Below are 26155 nucleotides of genomic sequence, written 5' to 3'. Positions count from 1 at the left end.
TTTGATAACAAAGAAGTTTTTCCAATAGCAATCTCAGAAGTCACCAGAAGGAAGATGGGGCCCCAACAACAACAACTCTACCCAATCCAGAATGATGCCATGGTAATCATCATCATACTACACTTCTTGCCAGAATTTCAGACAATCTTACCCATTACTCTAAAACTTGCTGCAGAACCTACAGTTAATCTAACTGAGATTTAACTATCTGACCTTTCTCACAGTACCCAACAGAGATAACATCACCCCCTAAACGGCAGGAAGCAATTCTAAGAAAACGACGCCCCTTCTCCCTTAGGTTTCATAATTCTCAGAGTTATGGATGACAGTTATAGGGTTGGGGGTAGAAGAAAATATTAACTCAGGATTGTAAAAAAAAAAAAAAAAAAGGGGGTGGGGTGGGGGGAGAAGAAATGGAACAGATAGGTATAAGATATAATGGTAAATCATTGTATATACTAGTAAACAAACTTAGTAAAATAGCAACCTTAGATAATTTGCACTGTAATTTGTACTGTTATAGATTCTTATATGTTGATACAAATGTAAACTATTTTTATACTCCTGTTTAAGATAATTTGTATATTGATACAAATACAGAACTATATTTGTTATAATGTACATATATTTCTACTCTTATTTGAAACATTTTTATATTGATACAAATGTAAATTTATATCTGTCATACTTTATATATGCTCTACTTCTGTTTAGGGTATTCGGTATATTGATATATATTTAATATTATTGTCATATTGCATATCGCACTATATATTCCTACCTCTGTTATAAATATCTTGTGTATTGTCACAATTTTGAAGTCATCGTTCTTCACCATACATTTGCTTATAGACTGTTTACCTTATTTATGTGAAGCCTTAGTCCTTAGGTTATTTCGATAGATAAGATTTATAGATTTATAGTCGCCTATGCCTGTCATCTCTATAGTTACGTTAGTTAGGTTATCCAGATTTACAGATACATAGGTCAGATGGGCAGGTAATCTTCAAACACTTCATAGACCTGGAGAATATGGCATTTAAATAACTTAGAATTCTGTTGACGTGAGACACAATTGCTCCTGGCTGCACCAATTGATCCCGAGAGAATGTTGGGCTTCTAAGACATTTCCATTTGGAAGTTTGTCTTTTGGCAAAAAATGGCCTACTGGGCAAAGAACTGCCCTTGCCTTGATGGCTGACAGTACAAATGCAATGCTCTCCTTTCTGGACAAGCGGGACACAAGGAAAGCGACCACTGTACTCTGCCAAGACAGGGTAAGATGGTCTTTCAGAAATCCTGCTTCTGAAAATGGTCTGTCAGATACTATAGGCCTGTAGCCAATTTGAATGCACCAACAATGCTGAGAAACATTAGGTGACTGTCCAGGCTGCCAGCTGTCTTGGTCTACTCTTGCAAGATTCCCGAAAGTTGCTTGCATCCATTTACCATTTCTCAGGGACCATTATGTTCCTTCTCAGGTCTTTGATGGGATTGAAGACTAGCAGTTATAGTTACAACTTAGTATATATAATATCTTAGATAGAACATATTAAGTATTAGGTTCAGGTTCTTTAGGATAGGACACCTTTGAATGATCTTTATAACATGCTGTTTACCTATGCTCTATACTTCTCTGGATTTTAGTATGTGTTTCTTGCTTGATATTGTTTGCATTGGTTGTAGTTACATCTTATCTAGGTCATTATCTCTCATTATTTCTGGACAATATTTGATAACCATTCCTTTGTATATAGTCTTGTATTAGTTTAGAACCTTCTTATTTAGACAAAAAGGGGGAGATGTAGTGGGTAGCCATTCCAGCTTGGTTCTGGAAGTTCCAACCCCCATTGAGACTCTGGCAACTGTCACGCCTACAAGGCGGGGCGAGGGGAGGCGCCTGGGGACCCGAGAGCTGGATGGGCCAGCGCTTGCTCTGGGCGCGCTCGGTGCCGGAACGCTGACCGGTGCAGATTGACTGTGCAGAGCTCCGGAGAACACCGCTGCACTGCATTACACCTTCCCCAGACCCTGCGACCTACCCATTACTTAATTTGTGAGTTATACCATTAAATAAATATCCTTTTAACTACGTGGAGTGGCCAAAATAATTTCTCCAATATCTGGCGCCAGTATCTAATCTGTCTGTATATGACTCCTTCAAAAAGTTTGTATTCACTAAACATGACCAATTCTCCAACCCTGATCTTACTAGAAATCAGCAAACATTTTCTGCACTCAGACTTGACAATAATAACTTCATGTTGATAATGTCCTCTTCCTTCTTTTCCCCCATCCTGTGGAGAGAGATACTGCTTATCTCACACGGGCTGCTCATTGTCTCATTCTATTTTCTGACTCAATTACTTGCTTGAGGCAAACTTTTTACTTTCTTTTTTCATTTCTGCCTCTTACTCTGAAATTGTCTAGATGTGATTTTTTTTTCCCCAGGACGGCTGAACTGCATCTTAATTCTGCCTCCATATCATGCTGGCAACAAAGAATGTCAGAGGAAGTGGGAGCTGAAATACATAAATATTTGACCTAATTTCGATTAAGTCGTGTATAGTAATGTAAGGTAATTGACTATCCTAATGTCTGATATTCACTTAATGAGTGAAATTATAAAAATTATTTAGGGGAAAGAACTTTCTCAATAGCTAAGAACATCTGCTATTCTTCCAGAAATTGCTAAGCATCCACATGGGTCATCTCACATTCAGCTGTAACTCTAGTCCCAGGGAGTTTCTTTTCTAGTTTGTGGAGGCACTCACACTCACAGCATATATATACAAGAACACATACAAAAACATTAAAAAAGTTTTGAAGATAAACTTATACTTTAAAGTTCACATTAAGGTTGTAATACATTGTTTGTCCTGAACAAAATTTGTGACAGTAGACTGATATATGATCTCCTAAGGCATTCGCATACTGCAATAAATTCTTCCTCTTCTATTCTCTTTGATATGGAATTTTTGTGTCTGTTACTGTTGTGGTTTGAATATGAATGCCTCTTGTGGTCTCATATATTTGAACATTATTCCCTAATTTAGGAAGAATTGGGAGTTGTGGCCTTGTTGGAAGAGGCTTGCCATTAGATAAAGGCTTTAAGATTTCAAGGTCCATATCAGACTCAGTCTTACTTTATCTTCCCAATGCTTGCAGAACAGGAAATCTCTCAGCTACTGCTCCAGTGACTTGTTTTCCTGCCTGCTGCCATACTTCCCAACATGATAGCCATGGACTAACCCTTTGAAAGCAAGTGCACAATTAAATGTTTTCTCTTCTAAGCTGCCTTGGTTATAACATCTCTTCATGGAAATAGAACAGCAACTAATGCAGATGCCTTAACGTTAAGTTTTGTTTTGTTTTGTTTATTAAAATTTAATTTAATTTTACATATCAGCCATAGATTCCCCCTGTCCTCCCCCCTCTTGCCCCCCCACCTCCCCCCAAGCCCACCCTCCATTCCCATCTCCTCCAGGGCAAAGACTCCCCTGGGGATTCAGCTCAACCTGGTAGATTCAATCCAAACAGGTCTAGTCCCCTCCTCCCAGGCTGAGCTAAGTGTCCCTGCATAAGCCCCAGGTTCCAAACAGCCAGCTCATGCACTGAGGACAGGTCCAGGTGCCTCCCAAACAGTTCAAGCCAATCAACTGTCTCACTTTTCCAGAGGGCCTGATCCAGTTGGGCACTCCTCAGCTATTGGTTCATAGTTCATGTGTTTCCATTAGTTTGGCTATTTGTTCCTTTGCTTTTTCTAATCTTGGTCTAAACAATTCTCGATCATACAGTCCCTCCTCTTTCTAGCCAATTGGACTCCTGGAGCTCCACCTGGTTCCTGGCAGTGGATCTTTGCATCTGCTTCCCTCAGTCATTGGATGAGATTTCTAGCACAATAGACACTATGAAAGCAGTGCTAAGAGGGAAATTTATAGCACTAAATGGCCACATAAAGAAGTTGGAGAAAGCCAGGTTGTGGTGGTGGTGGCGGCGGCACATGCCTTTCATACCAGCACTCGGGAGGCAGAGGCAGGAGGATCTCTGTGAGTTCAAGGCCAGCCTGGTCTACCAAGTGAGTTCCAGGAAAGGCGCAAAGCTACACAGAGAAACCCTGTCTTGAAAAACAAAACAAACATACAAAACAACAACAACAACAAAAAAGAAGTTGGAGAAATCTCACACTAGTGACTTAACAGCACACCTGAAAGCTCTAGAACAAGAAGAAGCAAAGTCTCCTAGGAAGAATAGATGCCAGGAAATTATCAAAGTGAGAGCTGAAATCAATAAAATAGAAAAAAGAGAACAATACAAAAATTTAATGAAACAAAGACTTGGTTCTTTGATAAAATCAACAAGATAGACAAGCCCTTATCCAAACTAACCAAAAGACAGAGAGAGAACATCCAAATTAACAAAATCAGAAATGAAAAGGGGGACATAACAACATACAATGAGGAAATCCAGAGAATCATCAGGTCATAATTCAAAAATCTCTACTCCACAAAACTGGAAAATCTAAAAGAAATGGATAATTTTCTGGATAGTTACCACGTTAAGTTTTAAGAATCACAATCAATAGCAATAATTTCTTATTTTCATACAATAAAAAGTTTTCTTTTTGTTACTATTGTTATGAAAGTCTTGCCATTACTCATCACTACTGAATTACAATTCATAAAAAAAATCCCTACCTTTTTTTTATCTCCCTTGTCTAGCTCATAACCCCTGCTTGATTTATCATAGAAATTCCTTAGTAACTTATTGACCCGCATTTATCTACCAGGAAAAGCTACAGTCATTCTTTAGGCCTCGTGAACTCTACAACTCACAGCCTTTAAATCCCAGATTCTACATGATTTTACAAAGCTCTCCATAAACACTCTTATGCCCAAGCATTGTTCATCTATCCCTTTGTGAGTTATTTATACTTTCCTTCCTACATAGCCAGGAAGGACCCAGATGGTCAAGAACCCATCAAGACTTAGAGCCATTCTAGTTAAGAGCTAGAATGTTTATAAGGGCAATCCCATAATTAAAATACTGTATACCTATAATTGCCTAGCCTTATAAGTTTGCATATATACACTCTATGATGTCCAGTCAATAGTGAAACCAGCTAAAGACATGTGTCAACATGTCCCTTCCTTCAGCAGCTTGACTTTTATTCCCCTGATTAAAACACGAGTTTCATGAAGTGAGGATAAAATTATTTTCTGTACATCATCAGAGTTTATATTTGATATACAAGCGTTTGTCAGTAATTAAAAAATAAATAAATCAAAATTCAAAAACTCAAGGTAAGTGTATAATTTAGAAGTAATCCCTTAATGTAACAGAGTAGTCAAAGTATATTTGTTTCACTGTCTAAACACACAACATTTTGTACTGCAATCTAGAATTATTTTTTTTTTTTTTTGGTTTTTCGAGACAGGGTTTCTCTGTGTAGCTTTGCGCCTTTCCTGGAGCTCACTTGGTAGCCCAGGCTGGCCTCGAACTCACAGAGATCCGCCTGGCTCTGCCTCCCGAGTGCTGGGATTAAAGGCGTGCGCCACCACCGCCCGGCTAATCTAGAATTATTTTTATAGTTATGCATTTTCCTTCCTCAGATTCTTATTACTTATTTTGTGAAGAAGTTAGCCCCCTAATTAGTGAAAAATTAAATGCATTTCAAAAATTTCCTGAAGCACATTGACTCTTCTCTTCTCTTTGAATTTACTCACTTAATTTATGCACTGAAAAACTATCAAGGGAGTAAAAGCTAATATATCCTTTGGCACATTTTGAGACTAATTCAATAAATGATTTCATAGATCTAGTTCTACTATATGTTGAGACATATGAAGAATCAGCTACGGCAATTAACTGAGTTCAGTCCAGGTACCATGGGAATCCTCCTGGCAGGATGGAATTCTAAATTAGATGTGCACTTAATGCCAGTTAACCATGACACTGGATACGCATTTCCATACTGAATTTAAACTGCCATCTTATGCATAAATCTCAGAATATTTTATGACACACAAGTCAAGACCTAAAGATTACTCGTAATAAATAATATCTATATATGGCATTTTTAGCAGACTATTGATTTCTCTCTAATTCAGTTTTTGTTAATGATATAATTGTTACTGCTCACAGAGTAGGTTGATTATAAGTAAGGTGGGTCACTCTAATTTTGATAAAATCTTTCTCCTATATGATGAGTAGCATTCTCTATGATAGTTAAAACATCAATAAAAATACATGTTCCCAAAGTTGTTGTTTTCCATAATATGTAACTGGTGTTAATTAGATTTTCCATAAATTGTTATAATATTTTTAAAAAATTTTATTACGAGTTACAATTTTACATATAAAAGGCATAAATAGGTATCTTATATAAAGTGTTAGTTATCAAAGGGGGTATAATTATTCAAATGGAAGTGTGATGTGAATGAATAAGAATTATCATTGACTTGGGGATGTGAACATGTGGCCTTTATTTGTTGGACTGTTTGGGGAAGTGGTTAAGCCTTGAAGTAGGAAGCATGTCATTGGTGATCGGTTTGGGGATTTATAGCTCTTTTCCACCTCCTGTTTGGTTTTTCTGCCCTGTGCCTGTGGATAAAGATGTGATTCACAGCCTCCTGATCCTGTCACCATGCCTGAAGCTTGCTGCTAAGCCTCCATACTAGGATGGGCAACTTTTCTCCAGCACCATGAGTTCCAAATGAACTCCCCTCCTCCCCCCGCAAAAAAAAACAAAAAAACTTTACATCATGATATTTTATCACAGCAACAGCAAAGTCAATAATATAAAAGTTGGTACCAGATTGAGTGTTGTTGATGTGAATAACCAACCAGGTTGTTTTATTGGAGGCATTTGGAAGATTTTAAACTTTGGGCTAGGAAAGCATTTGAATGCTGTAACCAAATTCTAGTAGAGGTTTGAACATGAAAGTACCAAGAGAAATGCTGTTCACTGAGGGCCAGACTGGGTGGTTTAAAATGGAAACCATATTAACATCAGTTGAAAGGTTGTTCCTGTAAAATTTTGGAAAAAAAAAATGTTTGCCTTCTAACTGTGCGCTAACAGTTTGTCTCAATAATAATAATAATAATAATAATAATAATAATAATAATAATAATAATAAATAATAATAATAATAACAATAATGGACTATTTGGCTGGGGAGACAGGTTGTCAGTTAAAAGCCCTTGATGCTCTTGCAGAGGACACACGATTTGTTCCTAACATGCACAGGACAGCTTGTAACTGTATGTAACTCTAGTTCGAAGGGAGTCAGTTCACTATTTTCATATCCACAGACATCTGAAATGCCCCTGGTGCATATACATGCATACAGGCAAAATATTCACAGACTTAAAGTAAGGATAAGCAAACTCCTTAAAAGAGAATAATGGACTAATTTCTTTGACAGAGAAATGTTTATGATAGCATAACTCTGAATCTGCAGAAGGGATGCTACTACTAACTCCTATGGTAGTCTACAAGGACTAGAAAGGAGATGCTGTAACTGTTAATGAGGTTAGCACTGTTAAAGGAGGCCTCTTTGCACAGGAACAATGAGAAAAGTATCCTAGAAGGAAGACTCCACCCAGCTAAACTCCTCACTTATAAGAAAGCCTAAATAAATTCCTACTCCTAGAGTGCTTCCACATAAGAAGCCTGGTGCTAATATGATCAAAGGGGATTTGGGTACATCTCTGGTTGGCAGCCAAACAGGGAAATCTTGCTCAAGAGGTACTGGTTTTAGTGGCATGAAAGATACAAGAATAAAGGACACATGGATGCTTCCTGCATCATTTCAGAGAGGTGCTAAGACCAGCTAACAGTGGCAAGAGATTCCCTGAAAGGCTGTAAGAGGGTGCTTCTGGAAACTGAAACACTGATTTAGATAATGACCCTGAGATGTTGGAAATGACAAAGCTGTAGGATATCTGCCAGTGAAAGTTGCATACAGGCAAATAATTTAGCACAATGGAGAGATAGATGTATGCTTGTGCTGATTATCTGTGTTTCAACATTACACCTCCTTGACATTGTGAAAGGATGTTGCAGGCATCAAAGCTGGAGGAGCAAAGCCATGATAATCAAACCCTTCGGCACTGGTCATGGATCTAAAAAAGGCTTGGTGTTGACTCCTATGGGTCTCAGCTTTGCTTTGGCTCAGTTTTGCCTCAAGCTGCTTCCAGTATGACTACTGCAATTAGAATGCACATTCTATGGTATTGTATGTTAGAAGAATGTTATTTGCATGTTACTTTTTTTTTTTTTTTTTCTTTTTTTGGTTTTTCGAGACAGGGTTTCTCTGTGTAGCTTTGCGCCTTTCCTGGAGCTCACTTGGTAGCCCAGGCTGGCCTCGAACTCACAGAGATCCGCCTGGCTCTGCCTCCTGAGTGCTGGGATTAAAGGCGTGCGCCACCAACGCCCGGCGCATGTTACTTTTACAAGATGTCATAATTAAGAGATTGTCTTGATTCTCAGAAGAGACTTTGGACCTTTAAATGTTGATGAAAATGCTCAGGATTGGGGACACTCAAATTTTGATTACATTCATTTGTTTATGATAGCACATGCTCCTACAAAGGCTCAGAGTGAAATGTGTGGCTTAATGAGAAGCCTCACACCAGAGGCTGAGGTATTTGAATACTTGTCCCCCATCTGTTATCACTGTTTGAGGAGGAGATACAGCTCTGTTGACTGAAGTGCATTGCTGTGGGTAGGATTTGACAGTTTACAGTCTCGTGCTGATTCTAGCTCCAGATGCAATACTGTCCTGCCCAACACTTGCTGGTATGTATACCTATGCCTGCCCACCATGAAGGACTCCTATATTTTACAAACCTTATGCTCAAAATAAACCTTTCCTTTCTTTTATCAAATCAAAAGAAAATGAGTAACACATTGTTATACATATAAGCAGGTTCCTTTATATGTAACACACATTCTTCCTCCCCTTCTCTTCTCTTCTCTTCTCTTCTCTTCTCTTCTCTTCTCTTCTCTTCTCTTCTCTTCTCTTCTCTTCTCTTCTCTTCTCTTCTCTTCTCTTCTCTTCTCTTCTCTTCTCTTCTCTTCTCTTCCCTACCCTCTCCTCTCCTCTCCTCTCCTCTCCTCCTCCTCCTCCTCCTCCTCCTCCTCTTTTTCTTCTCTCTCTCTCTCTCTCTCTCTCTCTCTCTCTCTCTCTCTCTCTCTCTCTCTCCCTCTCTCTCTCTCTCTCTCTGTCTTCCTCTCTCTCTCTCTCTGAAATAAGGTTTCACTGTGCACCCCTGGATGGTCTGTCACTGCTTCTCAAGTTCTGGGGTTAACAAGCATTGGAATTAATAGAGTTTGTTACTACAACTGATTTTCCAAAGATTTTCTCTTTATTAACTGTTTCAAGATAAATTTCTTACATTAAAATGAATATATATTTTGATCCATTAATACATGATATGAAGGTTTTATATAATGAATTTTCACTGCATAAAAAAAATTAAAACTACTAGGAAAATCAGTCAAAAACATAAATTTTGACCAAGGTAAGAAAATAAAATGCATTGAACACCTGTTTTATAATTAATGAACCAGGTCAATGATTTTATGTTGTGCATAAATCATGGAATGAAAAATTAAAGTATTAAAAGCTTATACCAGCTTTTCATATTACCAGTCTAATCACACTGGTAATTACTCTTTTAATTGTAGAAAAACATTTAAACCAGTCCAAAGAAAATCACACTGCCAAGAAACCCAGATGTATTTTCACTATTTTTTTTCAATGCTGGTGTATGAATACAGAGCATCACATATCCTAGGTAAATCTAGGATCATGGTTTCTATTTTATTAAATTATTGTAAATATTTCAAGTTTAGTGGTTTTTCTCTCTTTCTATACATGGGAATATTGTGTCTCTCACATTTAATTATAATTTCATTAAATCATGTTATTCTATACCATTTCTAAGATGATCTTAGATGTTGTCCAATATCACTTTTAGTCACATAGCACATGTGAAAAACCTCCATAATATTGCTTCTAGTTTACACAGGGATATTATGAATTAAAATACCTGAAACATTTTAAATGGAGATACAGAAGAGCAGAATTTACTTCTTTAATCACTTTAAACCAACTTAGTGAAAGTATGCTGATCTTTATAAATATGTGATGATTATTTGAACAAGTTTGGTACCTCAGAGCAAAAAAGCAAATTTGCATTTCATAAGCATGATTTGTGATTCATATCCACTGCCATTTCCTCCCTTCTGATTCTTTCCTTAATACCCCACCACTTTTCCCTTCCAAGGGAATCTACTCAGGTTTAAAGGCACTGACTCCATTTCATATTGCTTATTCTTGTGTGTAGGACCATCGATAGGATCATGGGTGGCCACACGATGACCACTTCCCTAAAGAAAACTGAATCTCTCTCCCCAGTAGCCATTAATTGACAAAGGAGCTTTAGCAAGAGATGGGAATTTATGAGCCCTTCCCATATTAAAGCTCCGATTTTGGGTGCCTTAATCTTTATGTAGGCCTTTGTGTAGCTCTTGTGTAGGTAATCCTGGAATACATTGAGTTCTTGTGTTTAATGGTCCTTTGATATCTGATAAACATGATTTCACTGTCGATCTCTAATACCTTTTGTTCTTGCAACCTTTTTGGTCCCTGTTCCAAGACGGTAATGCTGCTTAATCACAGCAATTGCAAAGTAACCAACTCATGTCCCTAACATCTAATATCTCTACAGAAATGCTACTCTTACTTAAGTTTGATATGCACTAGTAGTAATTCAGAAATACGACTCTACTGGTACTATCTCATTAGGAAGGGGTAAGGGCAAGGAATGGATTAGCAATCATTTTCCACAGAATCGTGGAACTTCATTGTTTTGACTTACTAGAATGTCAAGGAGGCCAGTGACGGCTCTGAGACATGATGCCAATGGAAACATAGGCCTAGAAAACTGTTTTCATCATATCCAGGAGATGCCTTCCCTGTAAACCCTCGAGTATGTAGCAATGTGATAGACTGAGTGTATCCTTCCAAAAATCATATACTGGAACTTCTTTAGTCTTCAGTGTCATGGAATTTATATACAGAATCTTTGGGAGTTAATTAGTTTATAGTGAGGTAATGATAGAGGGAAATTTGTGATAAGAGAGTTGCCTTTGTAAAAGACAAAGAAATGCATGGTTTATGTTTGCCATGCACCAAGGAAAGGCCCTGTGAGCACATGACAATCTGGAAGAGAATGCTCATCAGGAACATGACCATGCTGGTAACCTGATTTTTCACTTCCAGTCTCCAAAGCAGTCTAAAAGATATGCATAGTTTAAATACTCAGCTACATTATTTTATTATACAATTCCTGCCCCTGTTAGCTTTAACTGTCAACCTGATGAATTTTAGAGTTGTCAGAAAAGAAAGTTCTGAATGAGGGATTGTCCATAGTATAGCATATCATTTGGATTTGGATTTTGACATGATTATTAATTGAGGCAGGAGAATCAATGACCATTGGCAGCACCATTCTTCTGTAAGTGGTCTTGAGCTGTCCAAGAAATCTAGATAAGCACTAGCTTCTTACTAGGGTAACAAGTAATGCTTCTCTATGGGTTCTGAATTCCTTATTTGATTTTTTTTTTTCAGTGACAGATCTGTGATCTCGAACTGTAAGCCAAAATGAACCCTGTCTGTTTTTAAGTTGCTTATGGACAGAGTATTTTATAATAGTAACAGGAAGGAAATTAGAATATTACCGGGGCCACTAAGACACTGGATTTCCTGCTGAGAACTGATGCACTGTTGGAAGGTGCATCCAGGGTTCAGTGTTAACGGGTATCAGGCAGATATTAAGAAGAACTGCTAAATCCTCAGTTATTCATAAGGCCTGATTTTATTCACATGTTTGAAATGTGTTGGATTTTAAAGTTTGATCTTTCAAGAGTTGTCTATTTCTTAAAATTCTTTATAACTGTTCATCTCCATTTGTGTTGAAACATATCGTTCTGATGTGATTCAAATGATATCTTTCAGAAAGAGGGAAATTAATATAAAATTATAATAACTGTTAGAATATAAACCAAAAAATGTGACCTTTTACATTTTCACAGGAAATACATGTAATATTTGAGAAACAAAACAAACAAACAAACAAAAGAAAACTACAGTTGATGGATGGAAGATTACCTCACCCATTTTTGAAATGATTGTCTCCTTAGGCCTTTTGGAGGTAGAAATATACTTTACATTCTATTAGTCTTGTTCTTGAAATCATCATGCTGTAAATGTAAATGTTGTTGTATTCAGGAGAACAAATTTGTATGTGCAAATGAGCACTCCCCTGTAACATTTCAGTGTTAAAAGAGGTAGGGCTACTATAAAAGTTGGGGTCATAAGGTAAACAATTTAAACACAAATGTAAGCTATGTGCTATGACAAAGAAATATTTATTTCCAAATATTTACTGATGTAGTTTTTAAATGGTAATGTTGAACGCATATATCATCTATCTTATCCTATAGATGGTGCTTTAGAGTCATGGTGATAGTGTGGAAATGTAAACTTTTGAGCAAATACTTACTCAATAAAGCACATGTCTACTGAATCTATGCAACTATAAACACTTGAAAATACGCAATGAACATAAATCTGAGTTATAAGGTTATCTATGCCTATCTAACTTTAGAATGTGTCTGATATTACAAATTATCTTTCTAGTGCAGGAAAAAGCACATTTATAATTATTTTATGCCAAACATGAATTAAAAATCAGATGAGAAAGATACAAGTAGAAATCATGAAAAGATTCAATATTTCTTAACATGCATTGTTCCAAGTAACTGTTAAATAATTTGTCACAAAATAATTAAGTATAATTACTAGTTAATATGTAATAATTAGTCACAGAACTTGATGACATTCTAGTTAGATTCAGACATACTATGTATTTGGGTCATCTTGTAATAAAACACATACCCCATGCTTGCTATCTCCTTTGTTTTCTAAATTACAGCTTTAGTTCAACTCTGGTTTCAGAGTAAGGTGACACCTTTGAAACATAGCAAATGCGCAGGCAGAATGCCAACAAACCTGCTTATTTTGAAACACAAAGGGGCTTGAGCACAGAAGCTTAATCATTTAACACTTTTAGTTCAGTGCTACTGTAGTAAATGACACAGATTTTAAATTAGAACTGGCTTGATTATTTTCAACTGACTCGTAACACTCTTGCATTGTACAGTTTGGTTCAGGTGAAAGGACTTCCACGGTAACTTCTTGTCACACTTTGTAATGTTTAAAATTTTTGTAATCTTTATACCATTCTTGACACAGAGGTGTATACTATAAGGAAGTCAGACATATGTACTGTATAAGTATTTATTTAACACAGTCATTTTCATGGCCCCTCGAGTACTGATAAATTCATTACTATAACTTTTTTCTACTTGAAACACCCCAATTGTGATAGATTTCCTAGATCATAAGTTATAACTCACCTGTACTGCTTTTTGTGATCTTGGTTGCAAATTTATTGCAAATGGTATTATTTTCACTCTACTGTTTTTAATTATTAAGTTGTATAGTCTTCCCCTATGAAAGTTAGTACACATAGGTATGTTTATTATAAGTTAGCAAGCATGTACGTTTAATAGTTAAATAACCCTGTCAAAATTAGATAGGGTGTTTTAAGTAGTCAATGCTCTTAAATTTACAGTGAGCATGCCACAGCTTCCTGAATGCTGAACTTATGCATGTGAACTGCCACACATGGCTACATTCATTTTTGTAAGCTGTATTGCAAATAGAATATATATATATATATATATATATATATATATATATATATGTTTTCTCTCTATATATAGAGATAGATAGATAGATAGATAGATAGATAGATAGATAGATAGATAGATAGATAGATAGATAGATAGATAGAGATATTATGATGGCAAAATATCAATCCCATCATAGCCTGTTTCCACAGGGTTACACAACTTTAAACACTGGGGTCAGGGTTAGGGGATAAAGACACTTATCCACACACTGCCAAAAACAAATCAGAAAACAATATGATGACTCTGTAGATAATAAAGCAAATCAGAAAGGTGGTAAAAAGGAAAATGAAACAAAACAGACAAGTAAAACAACAACAGGAAACCCACTGCTGTCCTGTGTCTAGTGTGTTTGCCTTTGTCGGGTTTTGTCCAGTCCTTAACAAGGCCCTCTATAAGGCAGTGTAGATGCAACAAGTCCAGAAGAGCAGAGATTCTTGGAATGGAGCCAGCCCATGTAGGAAGGAATGAGGGTAATCTTGTGTAGATTTCAGAAATGGCAGTGCCAGAATTCTGTGTAAAATGCCACAGAAATATCAAACAGTTCCAGACTTTTGCTTACACTTGTCAGACATAAGCCAATGCATTAAAGCTTGAAATGAATGCTAAGGAAGGCAACGCCACACTTTGTGGAAATTATCAAGTTTTTTAAAAATTCGTATTTTTTTATGAAAAGACTCAAGTTGCACACCATAACATTTACAGTATCCACGAAACAGTTAAACATTTCTTTACACTCAGTGAACCAGAAGAGAACAGTCAGTCCCAAAGGGGAAAGAAAGTCAACAGATGTGATCCAAAAAATGACCCAGATGTTTAATAAATTTGCTGTTTGTTTAGAGCTGTTACTTTAGGCAAGTTTTACCTGTGGTGCATGAGTTAGGAAAAAAAACAAAGAACAAACAACTACTCAAAAAGAATGAACAAAGAGAAATTCAGAAGAAAATGACTGATGTAATAAAACAGAACAAGATTAAAAATTTAAAACAAAAAAAAAAGTAATATCTCCAACAGAGCAAAAAACTCACAGCATGGTCTCTATAACAGGGAATGGATTACTGGTTTGTCAATTAAATTAATGTAAAGCAACTTGAATGAGTTAATCTCCAGATATTTAATACAAAAGTTTCAAAAGTGCCTCACAGGCCACTGAGATAATTTAAAATGTTCCATATACATAGGTGTGTGTATGGGTACACACACAAGTGTATGCACAAGCATGTATGTATAGTCACAGAAAAAAGAGTTTAGGAGGATGAATTATGCCTGGAATTGACCCCAAACTTTACAAGCATGTTGACAACTGTGATTTGATAGGTTGAAGAATCTCAGTACATCATAAATAGATGAATTCAAGGAAACTCATATCTGGACAGTTTCTAATGAAGTTGATAAATAACAAAGATAATACATATACCCAAATGAAAATTAAGATATATGCTTTTCCAAAGAAATGCAGGGAAAACTATAGAAATTTCTCTTTAGAAACACAGGCTAGAAGACAGATAAACCATCTCCTTGGAGAAAAAATAACAGAACATTCTCACAAAAACAAAGAAAATATTGTTCAGGAATAAGGATAGGTGGGGAACTGATTTTTGTGGACATCGACACTGTACACACTTAATGTAAAAAGAAAGTTCAATAGGACAGCACACTCTTGTAATCCCAGCCCTCTGCAGGCAGATGCATGAGGATTGCCATGAGTTTCTATTCACTTGAACTATACAGTGAGGCAGAGTAATATATACTAAACTATACAACAACACACAAGCTAACCCAAAAGAAATGGACAACAAATTGAATGTTGGGTAATAGAGTCACAACATTAACGAAGAAGGTAGATCAACAGGATGGTATGGCTTTTCAGTTCTTCAAGATATTTGTAACTGGCTAAGATGCATATTCTGACGTTTATATAAAGTTGTCAATGAATATTACTGTAATGTATTTCTGGACATATTCAAATATTACTTAATGAAGAGGAGTAATTGGCATATATAAAAAATGCAACACATCTCAAAGCTTGGAATGTGATTAAAACATTGTAAGAAATGGTGATTGTTTTATGTCAGCTTTAGAAACTATGAGATATATTAAATTACTTACTTAAGATGCCACATTAAAAAACTTTATATAATGAGTAAATTGAATATAGAACTTAAAAAATTAGGGGAATAATGAAAATAAGACAAAAATAGTCAAAATAGAAAACAGATGCATAATAGATGATAACAATAAAAAATTATAATTGACAACTTTGAAGAAATTGATTGTTAATCTTAGTAAATATTCCAGAAAAGGAAAGAATTTCAATAAATAATAGTTTGCTAATGAGATACATGCATTGAAAAATAAAGAAGACATTTTTTCAAAGTGAACTGAAAATGAATCATAGAATTTAACATAAAAATTAAATTTCCAAAGCTTAAGAAGGAACTAGAGAAGTGAGGATTCATAGCAAGATTAAATACAATGCAAACTGTAACACATAAAAGTCCAGCATTATATATTTCATAAATGTAATGGGTATGGAAAAGAATTTAAACTGATAGATAAAAATATATGTATGCATCTTCATTCTTTAATATTTAACTTCGAAAAACAATAAGCATACTAAATAATTGGAAATAGATAAATTATATTCATATGGTAACAATAAGTAAGATTTAGATACTATATTGATGTACATATAGGCATGACAGTGAATGGGGACTGAAAGCTAAGCAAGACAAATCAGTAGGAGAAAATATGGGCAAACCATGCACTACATAAAGAAGTAAGATCCAAAACACATATGGGACCCGAATTAATAGACAGGAAACACCCTGATTTAGAAACAGGCAAATAACTAGAACAGATATGTCTCTGAAGAAGACAAGTAACTGAATCTTGTACATTAGTAGTCATTCAAAGTATCTATAGGGGCTGTTTGTTAAGATGCATATAACGTCAATGAAATAGCTTTCTTGCAATTGTGATTGGTACGGTTGGTAAGTACGTAAATGAGAATTTATTCACATTGATCTTGGTTATTTTTGTTAAAGAAATTCTCAATATGAGTTGTATCATAATTAAGTTACTATTATGTTCTATTAATATTAATGCAGTGAAAAATACCATGATAAAATATTTTAAAAACAAGAACACTTCAAACAACCTGCCCCAAGATCGTTAATGTTCTTCAGCTATCAGATAGTATCCAGCATTCCTAATTCATATGTAGTTGTTGAAAATGGCCTTACATTTTTCCTCTTTAATATCATGTAGAGAAACTTATTTTAAATGTGAGGTAATGAATTAAGGTAGAAGCTCAATTTGTATTAGTCTTTAAGCATGTAATTATAATAAACGACATAGTCTTGAAGTCACCTCATCATTAAAACCATTGACAATTTCTTTCATAATCTGCACTTTTAAAAATAATTTACAGACAATAAAAATTTTTGTTGAAGTATAAGGATTGATATATGTCACTGCATTTTATATCTTACGTCGATGCCAATTAATTCAACAAAATTAGCAAGGACTGAAAATACATCTACATATCTAAGACTTTGGCTTTAAACATATACACGCACACATACACACACATGCACATACACACACATGCACACATATACAAACACATACACGGTCTAAGAACTTGATTACCAAAAAAAATATGGCTCGTTGATCTAGTATTTTCTGCTCAATATTTCAAAGGACAGCAGTCGGCATTTTCTGGTAGTTCACTAAATACAAGTCACTGTGAAATGTACATGGACTTCCACTGGTTATCTCTAATAACTGACTGAATGGTTTCCTTCCTTCTAAAGCTGTGCACTGAATATTGAAAAAAAATGTACTAACCGCTCATTTTGATTTTTGTATAAAAGTCATGTTTCCTCAAACCAGCTAAAGTTATTGTAATTACAGAACACACTGAGCACGACTTACATTCAATGTCAAGGTGCATGCTCCTCTGGTGCCCGCCAATCCTACTCGCAGCCTCACAGTCATATCTCCCTGAATCCGACAACTTCACATCTCTGATGTGCAGCGATGAGTGTCCATGCTGACCTTTGACTTCGATGCGGCCATCCGGGCTCTGTTCACAGAGATGCAGAAACAACAAAAAAAGCAAGAGTTTAGATGTGTTGATGAGAAATGATGCGCAGGCTCATCATGTTTGTCATGTCAGCATATCAATGAACATGTGCTGATACCACATTTAAACATGGAAGAATACAGTTTCAGCATTTGCTACTTTATGATATTCTGTTTCTCATTTTACATGAGCAACTCTTCATAGGGCACTGAGACATAGGGTAGCATTTCACAAATATTTTGTCAGCTACTTTTAGTTATTTTTTGCTGTTATTTTTATACCTTTTTTGCCTTTTATTGAAAATAATTTCTTTTCCCATATAATATATCCTGATACAGGTTTCCTCCCTTCCACTCTTCCTGGTTTCTTTCTACATCCCCTCCCTTTTGGATCCACTCCCTTTTTGTCTCTCAGTAGAAAACAACAGGAGTCTAAAAAGTAACATCAAACATAACAAACTAAAATGTAGTCATCTAAAACAAAACAAACAATAACAACAACAACAACAACAAAAACACTGAAGCTGAACAAGGCAAATCCACAACAGGAGAAGGGCCCAAGAGAAGGCACAAGAATCAGATATCCACTCCACTCCCTCACACACTAAGGAGTCCCATGAAAACACTAAACTGAAAGCTATAACGCATAAGCAGAGGACCTGGGGTGACCCGTGCAGGCCCTGTGCTTGCTCCTTTGCTCTCTTTATGGGTGAGTTCTTACGTGACTGAACTTAAAATAAACGTCTATACATTTCTGAAATTTTATCATAATTTTGGGATCATCAAAATTCAATTCATATCAAAAGATGCCTTTATCCAACATTATATTGATTATGGGGCAGAGTAGGATTCATTTTCGTTTTGTAATTTTATCAATGTAGTTGTTACATAATCAGATAATGTCAGGTTACTTAGAATTTACCTTGTATCAGAAAAAGCAATCTTCTCAAACAACTTTAATAATGACTTTTTCTACCAAAAATACACTTTATGACTCACAAATAATATAGCAAAGTTTAGTTTAAGGAAATACGACATTCTCCCACCAAATGATGAAACTGAACAAAAGAACAACAAAATGCAAGCAACCATACAATTTAAAAGGATGAGAAAACCAACAAGTCAAATCATAAAATTCTTCCACAAGGTAAGTAAGTCATTCTCCACAATTGCACAGGGATCCCATCACCCTTCAGGTGCAAGTGTCCATTCCTTATTCAGCAGAACTAGCCTTCCTTCAGTAAGCAGACTTCTCTTGGTTATCATGATGCCCCAAATTGTCCAGTTTTCCCATGGTTTCCTGTCTTTGGCTACACCTTAGACTTTCCATGCAGACCCTGGACTTTGAAGCAACTCCCAGATGACTGTCTGCATTTTCTTTTCTTTTCAGAATACTCCTTTTAAGGTGTTTCAGTTCTGCCAGTATATAAACTGATGCTTTTCTCCATTCTTGCTCCTCCCAAGACCTCTCCTCACCAAGATTTTCAAAAGCAGCTATCTCACTTCAAGAGCATAGGCATTTGATATGTATCTCAAATCACCATGATTATGTCTAGACTCTTCCCTTTGTTTTGAGATAAAGTCTTCTATGCAGCCCAGGCTGCCAACAACTTTGTGGTATCCAACCTCTGTTACTGAAGGAATTACAATTATGTTCCCCATAGCCAGCAGTTACACAGGTCTGGAATTAACTCCTCCAGACAAGGCAGTGAGATCTATTTTTCTTTCCATGATAGGAACTTTTGCCATGCCCTGTATAGTATCATATGTTTGGCTACTTAGATAGGGTTTTGGAATTTAATTTGTTAATGAATTTTCTAGAAGTAGAGTATCTGAAGCTGTCACATTCCTCAGCTGTCATCTTTCTGTCCCAATAACTAATAATAATCAATCAATCTGCTCTGCTCCAGCTGTCCTGTCTCAACTTGTACCGCTTTGAATGATATTGATACATGTCTCTTCAATCAAGAGGGAGTAGGTACATTTTTTAGGTTGAATGCTACTCAGATCTACTTTCCAACACTGCAAAATGCATAGATATATTTCTTGTTTTTCTGACCAAAATAATATGAAATGCAGAAAGCATTTCTTGTGTTACTAGGAACATTTTTATCAGCAATTTTTTTGTTTTCATAATAACTTCATGAATATTTCATCTCACCTTGGCTGTATAACTGCAAATATCATAACTTCCCAAGTAAACTCCAATCCTTCAGCTTGACAGTTAAGGACCTCTGTGTGTTATCACCTTTCTGTCCGAGCACATTTTACAATTTGAATACCATCAACTCGAATTATTTCAAATTATTTATACTGTCCTGAATATCCTGTGCTTTCTCTAAGTACCTTCACATCATTGTCTCAAACTATTTCACCTTTATTGCTTCTAGCATCCATATTTACACTGCAAAATTCTCCTGTCTATCTTTTAATATATCGACCAGATTTTATTTACTATGCAAAATTGTCTTGCTTGCCTGAAAAATGAGTACAACACTTTTGACCTCAATGTTTTGCTTGGGACAAATGCATTTACTAAATTACTTTCCAAATTCAAGACCCTGTATCATGAAGTAAAATTATAATTGAATAAATATGAGAATATTTCAGTTTTGTTTCATAGCTATATACCATAGAATAGTGCATACAACAGAAAAGGTATTTTAATATTTTTGTAAACCAAATTAAGTCATTTACAACTGATCTAATAGAGAATTGTTTTGTTGTTATTTATTATTGATTACAGACTTGTATTTGACCTTATTAGAAAGTAGTAACCAGTTATACTGTTAAAATGTAAATGAAGCAGCCAGGGAGATGATTCCGTGGGAGAGATCACTGGTTGCTCTTCAAGGTGACCCAGGTTCAAGTTCCAGGGACCACACTTGTACAACAGTCTGTAACTACAGTCCCAGGAGACCCATCACCCTCTTGCGACCTCTGCAAGTACTACATGCCCATGGTACATAGACATTTGCAGGCCAAATACCAATAAACATATAATACAACACAATAAATATTTTCCTTGAAAAGTCAGTGTAATATATCTGTTCTGTTAACAAAAGTGTTGTTTGTCAACACTATTGAAAAGTGCATTTTAATATTTTAATTGTTGCTAAAAAATAAACACATTCTCTTTTTATAGCCCATATTAGATTATATAAAATTTGGCTTGGAAAATCCTCTGATGGAATGCTGAGTTAACATCAATCCATAGTGAAAATGCTGATTTTCAAAATCATCATAAAAGCATAATATACAATTTGTAAGAAAAAATAATTTAAAAATATGTGATTCATTGAAAACTAAGTCATTTTTTGGATATAACTTAGGCTTTGAAAAGTTCACTGTGGGCGTTTGACTAGAAGACCAAAGTCATTCCCTTATATCTGACATTCAAAAGGACATCTCTCTCTCTTTGTGCTACAAAAGGCATTACACAAATCTAAAAGAAAATTCATTTATATCTTGGCTTTGATTCAATACTGCCTGAAGATTCATTTAGGACATCTGATATTTGATTGAGACAGGTTAATGGGTATTTTAGCTGCCTATCTAGGACTTCCAGGTTCTACCACTGAATGAAGTACGATGATTAGAAAGCAAAGTGTCTGCCTGTACATTATCATTTTTGCCCTTCATAGAAATGAACTCCTTGCAGTTTGATTCAATGTTTCATCTTTTGCCTTTCTAGAAGGTCATTTAAGAGAGGCTTATTGTGTAACGGTTCCATAATTTTATAAAATGATTGTACATACAGCTTACCATTATTTCAACAATGCATTACTTAGTAACCACAGAACACTAGCATATTGATTTAGTTAAAAACCTAATATTTTTATTAATTATTACCATAAAACAATTGAAATTATAAAATGTACAGTTTCCTACAAAAAAACCACTCATATTTATATTGTTAAATGACCTTGACATTCACTACAAAGTTAGAATCCACGTGTCCCATGGAGTGTATTTGAGATGACAACTCTCCTGCTTCTTTCCTGTTTGCGCCATGTCTTTGAAAACTTTTATTGTTTTTAGTTCCTTTTTTATGCTTGCAGTGCTTATTTATTTATTGTCAAGGTGTTATTGCAGAGTCCAGTCTGACTTTAAATTCTGGTTTCTGCTGCTTCAGCTTACAAGGTGCTCCTATTACAGTTATGTAGTCTTCTGGAATTTGAGAGATCTGTGAATCAAGTCACCCATTCAACAACTCTGTAGGTTTTCTTCACTTACTCTGCTATAAGGAAACTCTCCACATACAGTGTTGAGCAAAAATAAAACAGATTTTGTCTTTATTGATTTTCCAGCTTTTTCTTTTCCTTTGGTTTTTTGAGACAGGGTTTCTCTGTGTAGCTTTGTGCCTTTCCTGGAACTCACTTTGGAGACCAGGCTGGCCTCAAACTCAGAGATCCACCTGCCTCTGCCTCCTCAGCTGGGATTAAAGGTGTGCACCACCACCGCCCAGCATTTTTCCAGCTTAATAGATGATTTCTAAGTACAGTAAAAAAAAATAATTTTACCACGGAGAACACCATAACTTCATTTAAAGATTAAGGATAAGTGTAGAATCAGATTGATGCTCACTGAACATTTAAAATGTAGGTTAACTTTTTAAAATGATGGTGTTGAAAAAAAGAATTCAAAGCTGAAACCTCAAGGGCATATAAGAGAACCCAAAAGAACTCTACAAGTGCACATTGGAGTGGGGGTGTGTTGGCAAATCTTCTGATTCAGAGAGGTGAGAAGAGTGCCTGCCCATAGAATCCAAGAAGACTGAAGAACTATTGTGGGATAGTGCTTTTGTACACTGGTTTAATAAAATGCTGATTGGCCAGTAGCCAGGCAGGAAGTATAGGCAGGATAAGCAGACAAGGAGAATTCTGGGAAGAGGAAGGCTGACTTGGGAGATGCCAGCCCACTGTCCAGGAAGCAGCATATAATGGCACACAGGTAAAGCCACGGAACACGTGGCAACATATAGATTAACAGAAATGGGCTGAGTTTAAGTGTAAGAACTAGTCAGTAGTAAGTAGTAAGTTAAGTGTAAGAACTAGTCAGTAGTAAGCCTGAGCTAATGGCCAGATATTTTTAATTAATATAAGCCTCTGTGTGTTTACTTGGGTCTGAGTGGCTGCAGACTGGGTGGAACACAGGAAAACTTCTGTCTGTGTGGCTACAAAACTGGGCCCAATTATACATCCCTGCTGCTAGTCTTATTACTAATAGGTTTGTATCTTTATTGATGTCACTGAAACTTGGCTTCAAATATTAAGACACAAAAGCAAAACAGAACTGCAAAATACATCAGCAGGAACATACTCCCAAGCTCATTACCAATGAATTGTCTAATTTTTAAGAATTATATGAATATTTCATTGAACAGTTCTAGTAGTCGTTCTGTGAATTTTAAGCAGAAACATTCTCTTTGTTCTGTATACTATTAACATTAATTTTCTTTCCTCATGGTTCCCTCCATGCTTCATAATTTTCTTTCTATTTTCACTTCATGAAGTGACCTTTTGGTGTAATTACTTTTCATCTTAGAAGCATAAATATACGTAATAAAGAATAATATGGGCAATAAAAATCCCTAGCATGATTTTTTTCATAGGGTCCAATATCAATTTCTTTCCTTATATTTACAACCAATCCCTTATCTTTACAATCATTATTTATTGAAAATTATAACATTAAATTAATGTTTATAAAAGGTATTACATACAATAAACAGTATTTCTCTGATACCACACAAATGTTTAAAAAGTGAAAATAGTTATATGTCAATAGCGTATGATTATAGAGTTCTCAAATACTTTTTTATGCATCATAATATCCATATTGTCATTGATGTTAAACCACATATTATTAAAGACATACCATAGACACTATACTAGGTTCTGGAGATATAAAAAAAAAAAATTACTAAGACGAGCAAAGTCATTAGGCTTCCAGGCTAAAAGGCTTAGAGGAAATGATAGCAAATTACAGTCTACACTAGTGTAGATAAAACTCGGTATAACAACTACTGTGGTTTGCAAATGGGAGGAACACATCATGTAGGTATTCTTTGTCAATACTATAAGACAAATGATAAATCACACATTTACAAGAGACACAAAGTAAAATTTGTTTTATATTTAAAAATGTCATAGGTTTAAAGATGACTTATAAATGTACAATACACTGATCCTGGAGCTCTGTGGAGTTGTGCATCCACAAAATTAGCCTGGACTAAGTGAAAGAGTTGGGAAAATGGAAAGGAAGTGAAAGGTACAAAGCTTAAACTTGAAAGTACATTTAGCTGTTGTAACATCAGTGGAGATGGTATGTCCTGTATATAGTGGAGGAGTTAAAAGAAGTAACTTAATCCATAAAACTATTATCAATAATCTACAATGCTGCAGGAAGTGGAACGTAATCATAGAAGATGATCAACATCATTAACCTTTATTTAAATGCCACTCTGAATATCCAACCTGCTGATTAGACTATAATAAAAGGACATGCTGCCAAATGTAGGTGAGGACATGGAGAAGTTGGATCATTGCTCATGAGGATGTAAAATGGTGCAGGGAAGGTAGATAAAGACGGTGTCTCAAACATGTAAACAAACACTGGTGATAAGTAACAGCATGGTTACAAATGCCAAAATGAAAAAAAAAATGGGTTTTCTACATTATTGTAGATAACAACCCATCTAATAAAATCATTATCAATGAAAAGAAATTATTATATATCTCAAGATATATTTATCTCAAGATGGAAAATTGTAAAAAATAGTAGCCCAAGTTGGAAAAGGCAGTACAAATATTGTATATTTTTTATTTGAAATTTCACTAATAGTTGATTTGAAAAAAACAGAAATATAGTAACAGTTTGGGGGTCTCTGTGAAGAATAGGAGGTATTGAAGAGGACAGTATAGACTATACTAATAGCTTAAAAATCATGAAAAAAATATTTTCTTAGAACAGTTTAATAGTTCCATTGTGTGCTATGTTAGTTATATTATATGAATTACACTTTAAAAAAGTAAAATTCAGGTGAAGGAATTTGAGTTTTATAAACATGGAAGAATACATGGAATATTTCACACAAATAAGTAAGCTGGTGGGATAATATATTGTGTACCCTAATAAAATTTACCTGAGATCAGAGAATAGAACAAGCCACTAGATTAAAAATAGAGGCCACACAGCGGTGGCACATACTTTTAATCCTAGCACTCAGGAAGCAGAGATCTGTCTAGATCTCTGTGAGTTCAAGGCCAACCTGGACTATATGAGATTGATTTAGGAAAGAAAACAGAGCCAGGCAGTGGTGGCACACACCTTAAATTCCAGCGCTTGAGATCTCATGCCTTTGGTTGGAAAGCACACAACCCTTTAATTCCAGGTTGTAAAGTGGTAGGGCAGAGAAAGATATATAAGGCACGAAGAGATAGGAACCTAAGACTCTGTTTGGCTGAGGCCTTTTAGGTGAGAACGCAGAGACTTTCAGTCTGAGGATTCATGGAAACAGGATCAGCTGAGGAGTTGGCAAGGTGAGGGTGGCTGCAGCTAACTCTGCTTCTCTGGTATTTCAGCTTTTACCCCAATATCTGGCGCTGAGTTTTTTATTAAAGGACCATTTAGCAATTCCTGTTATAAGCTGGATTCACTTGTAAGTTGCAAAGATCACTCATGATATTTGGTGAAAGAAAAAAAATCCAAACATCAAAAGATCTTAAGTTTTGAAATTCTCCAAGGTCAATGTATAAAGTGAATGGTATTAGGATTGGCTTCTTTGCGGGTTGGTAAGTCTGTGAGGCAGAGAATTCCTGACTGTGATTCAGGAAAATGCAGAAGAGGAGGTAGAAAAAATGCAAGCAACAGTGTGAGTCAAAAACAGCAAGGAGAAAAGACCTGCCATGCTCAACAGGACTGATGAGTATGTGAACTCACAGAGACTGTAGCAGCACACACACGCACAGTTCTAAGCCAAATGGGGTCTCAGTACCGAAAAGAGAATTGGAAAAAAGCCCCCGTCCCTAACCCAGAAGCAATCTGTAACTGATATCTGCTCATAAAAGAACAATTACATTTTCTCCAAGGGAATCTTACTGGGAAACAAAACACATTTAAGGGTAGGTCCCATGTCTGTACAATAGGTGGACAATACTAAACCAAATCAATGCTATTTTTCAAACTTCTTTCTCTCATAATGCTTTGGCTGGGAATTTTTTTTTTATTATTCTT

At 35.7% G+C, this 26155-nt stretch overlaps 1 protein-coding gene across 2 annotated transcripts in view; it reads right to left on the bottom strand.

Annotated features, from left to right (window-relative positions):
• The window catches only part of Ncam2 (neural cell adhesion molecule 2), a 423714-nt gene that overhangs the window by 94575 nt on the left and 302984 nt on the right, over positions 1 to 26155 (bottom strand). For both annotated transcript variants that reach the window (XM_076549131.1, XM_076549130.1), the window contains exon 9: positions 17768 to 17918. In XM_076549131.1, coding sequence (XP_076405246.1) covers positions 17768 to 17918 — 151 coding nt within the window. The remainder of the gene's footprint in view (positions 1 to 17767; positions 17919 to 26155) is intronic.

Source organism: Peromyscus maniculatus, chromosome 12 (assembly GCF_049852395.1).
Source record: "Peromyscus maniculatus bairdii isolate BWxNUB_F1_BW_parent chromosome 12, HU_Pman_BW_mat_3.1, whole genome shotgun sequence".
Lineage (NCBI taxonomy): Eukaryota > Metazoa > Chordata > Mammalia > Rodentia > Cricetidae > Peromyscus > Peromyscus maniculatus.
Note: the sequence above shows the minus strand (reverse complement) of the source record. Positions and strands in the feature narration are given on the sequence as shown.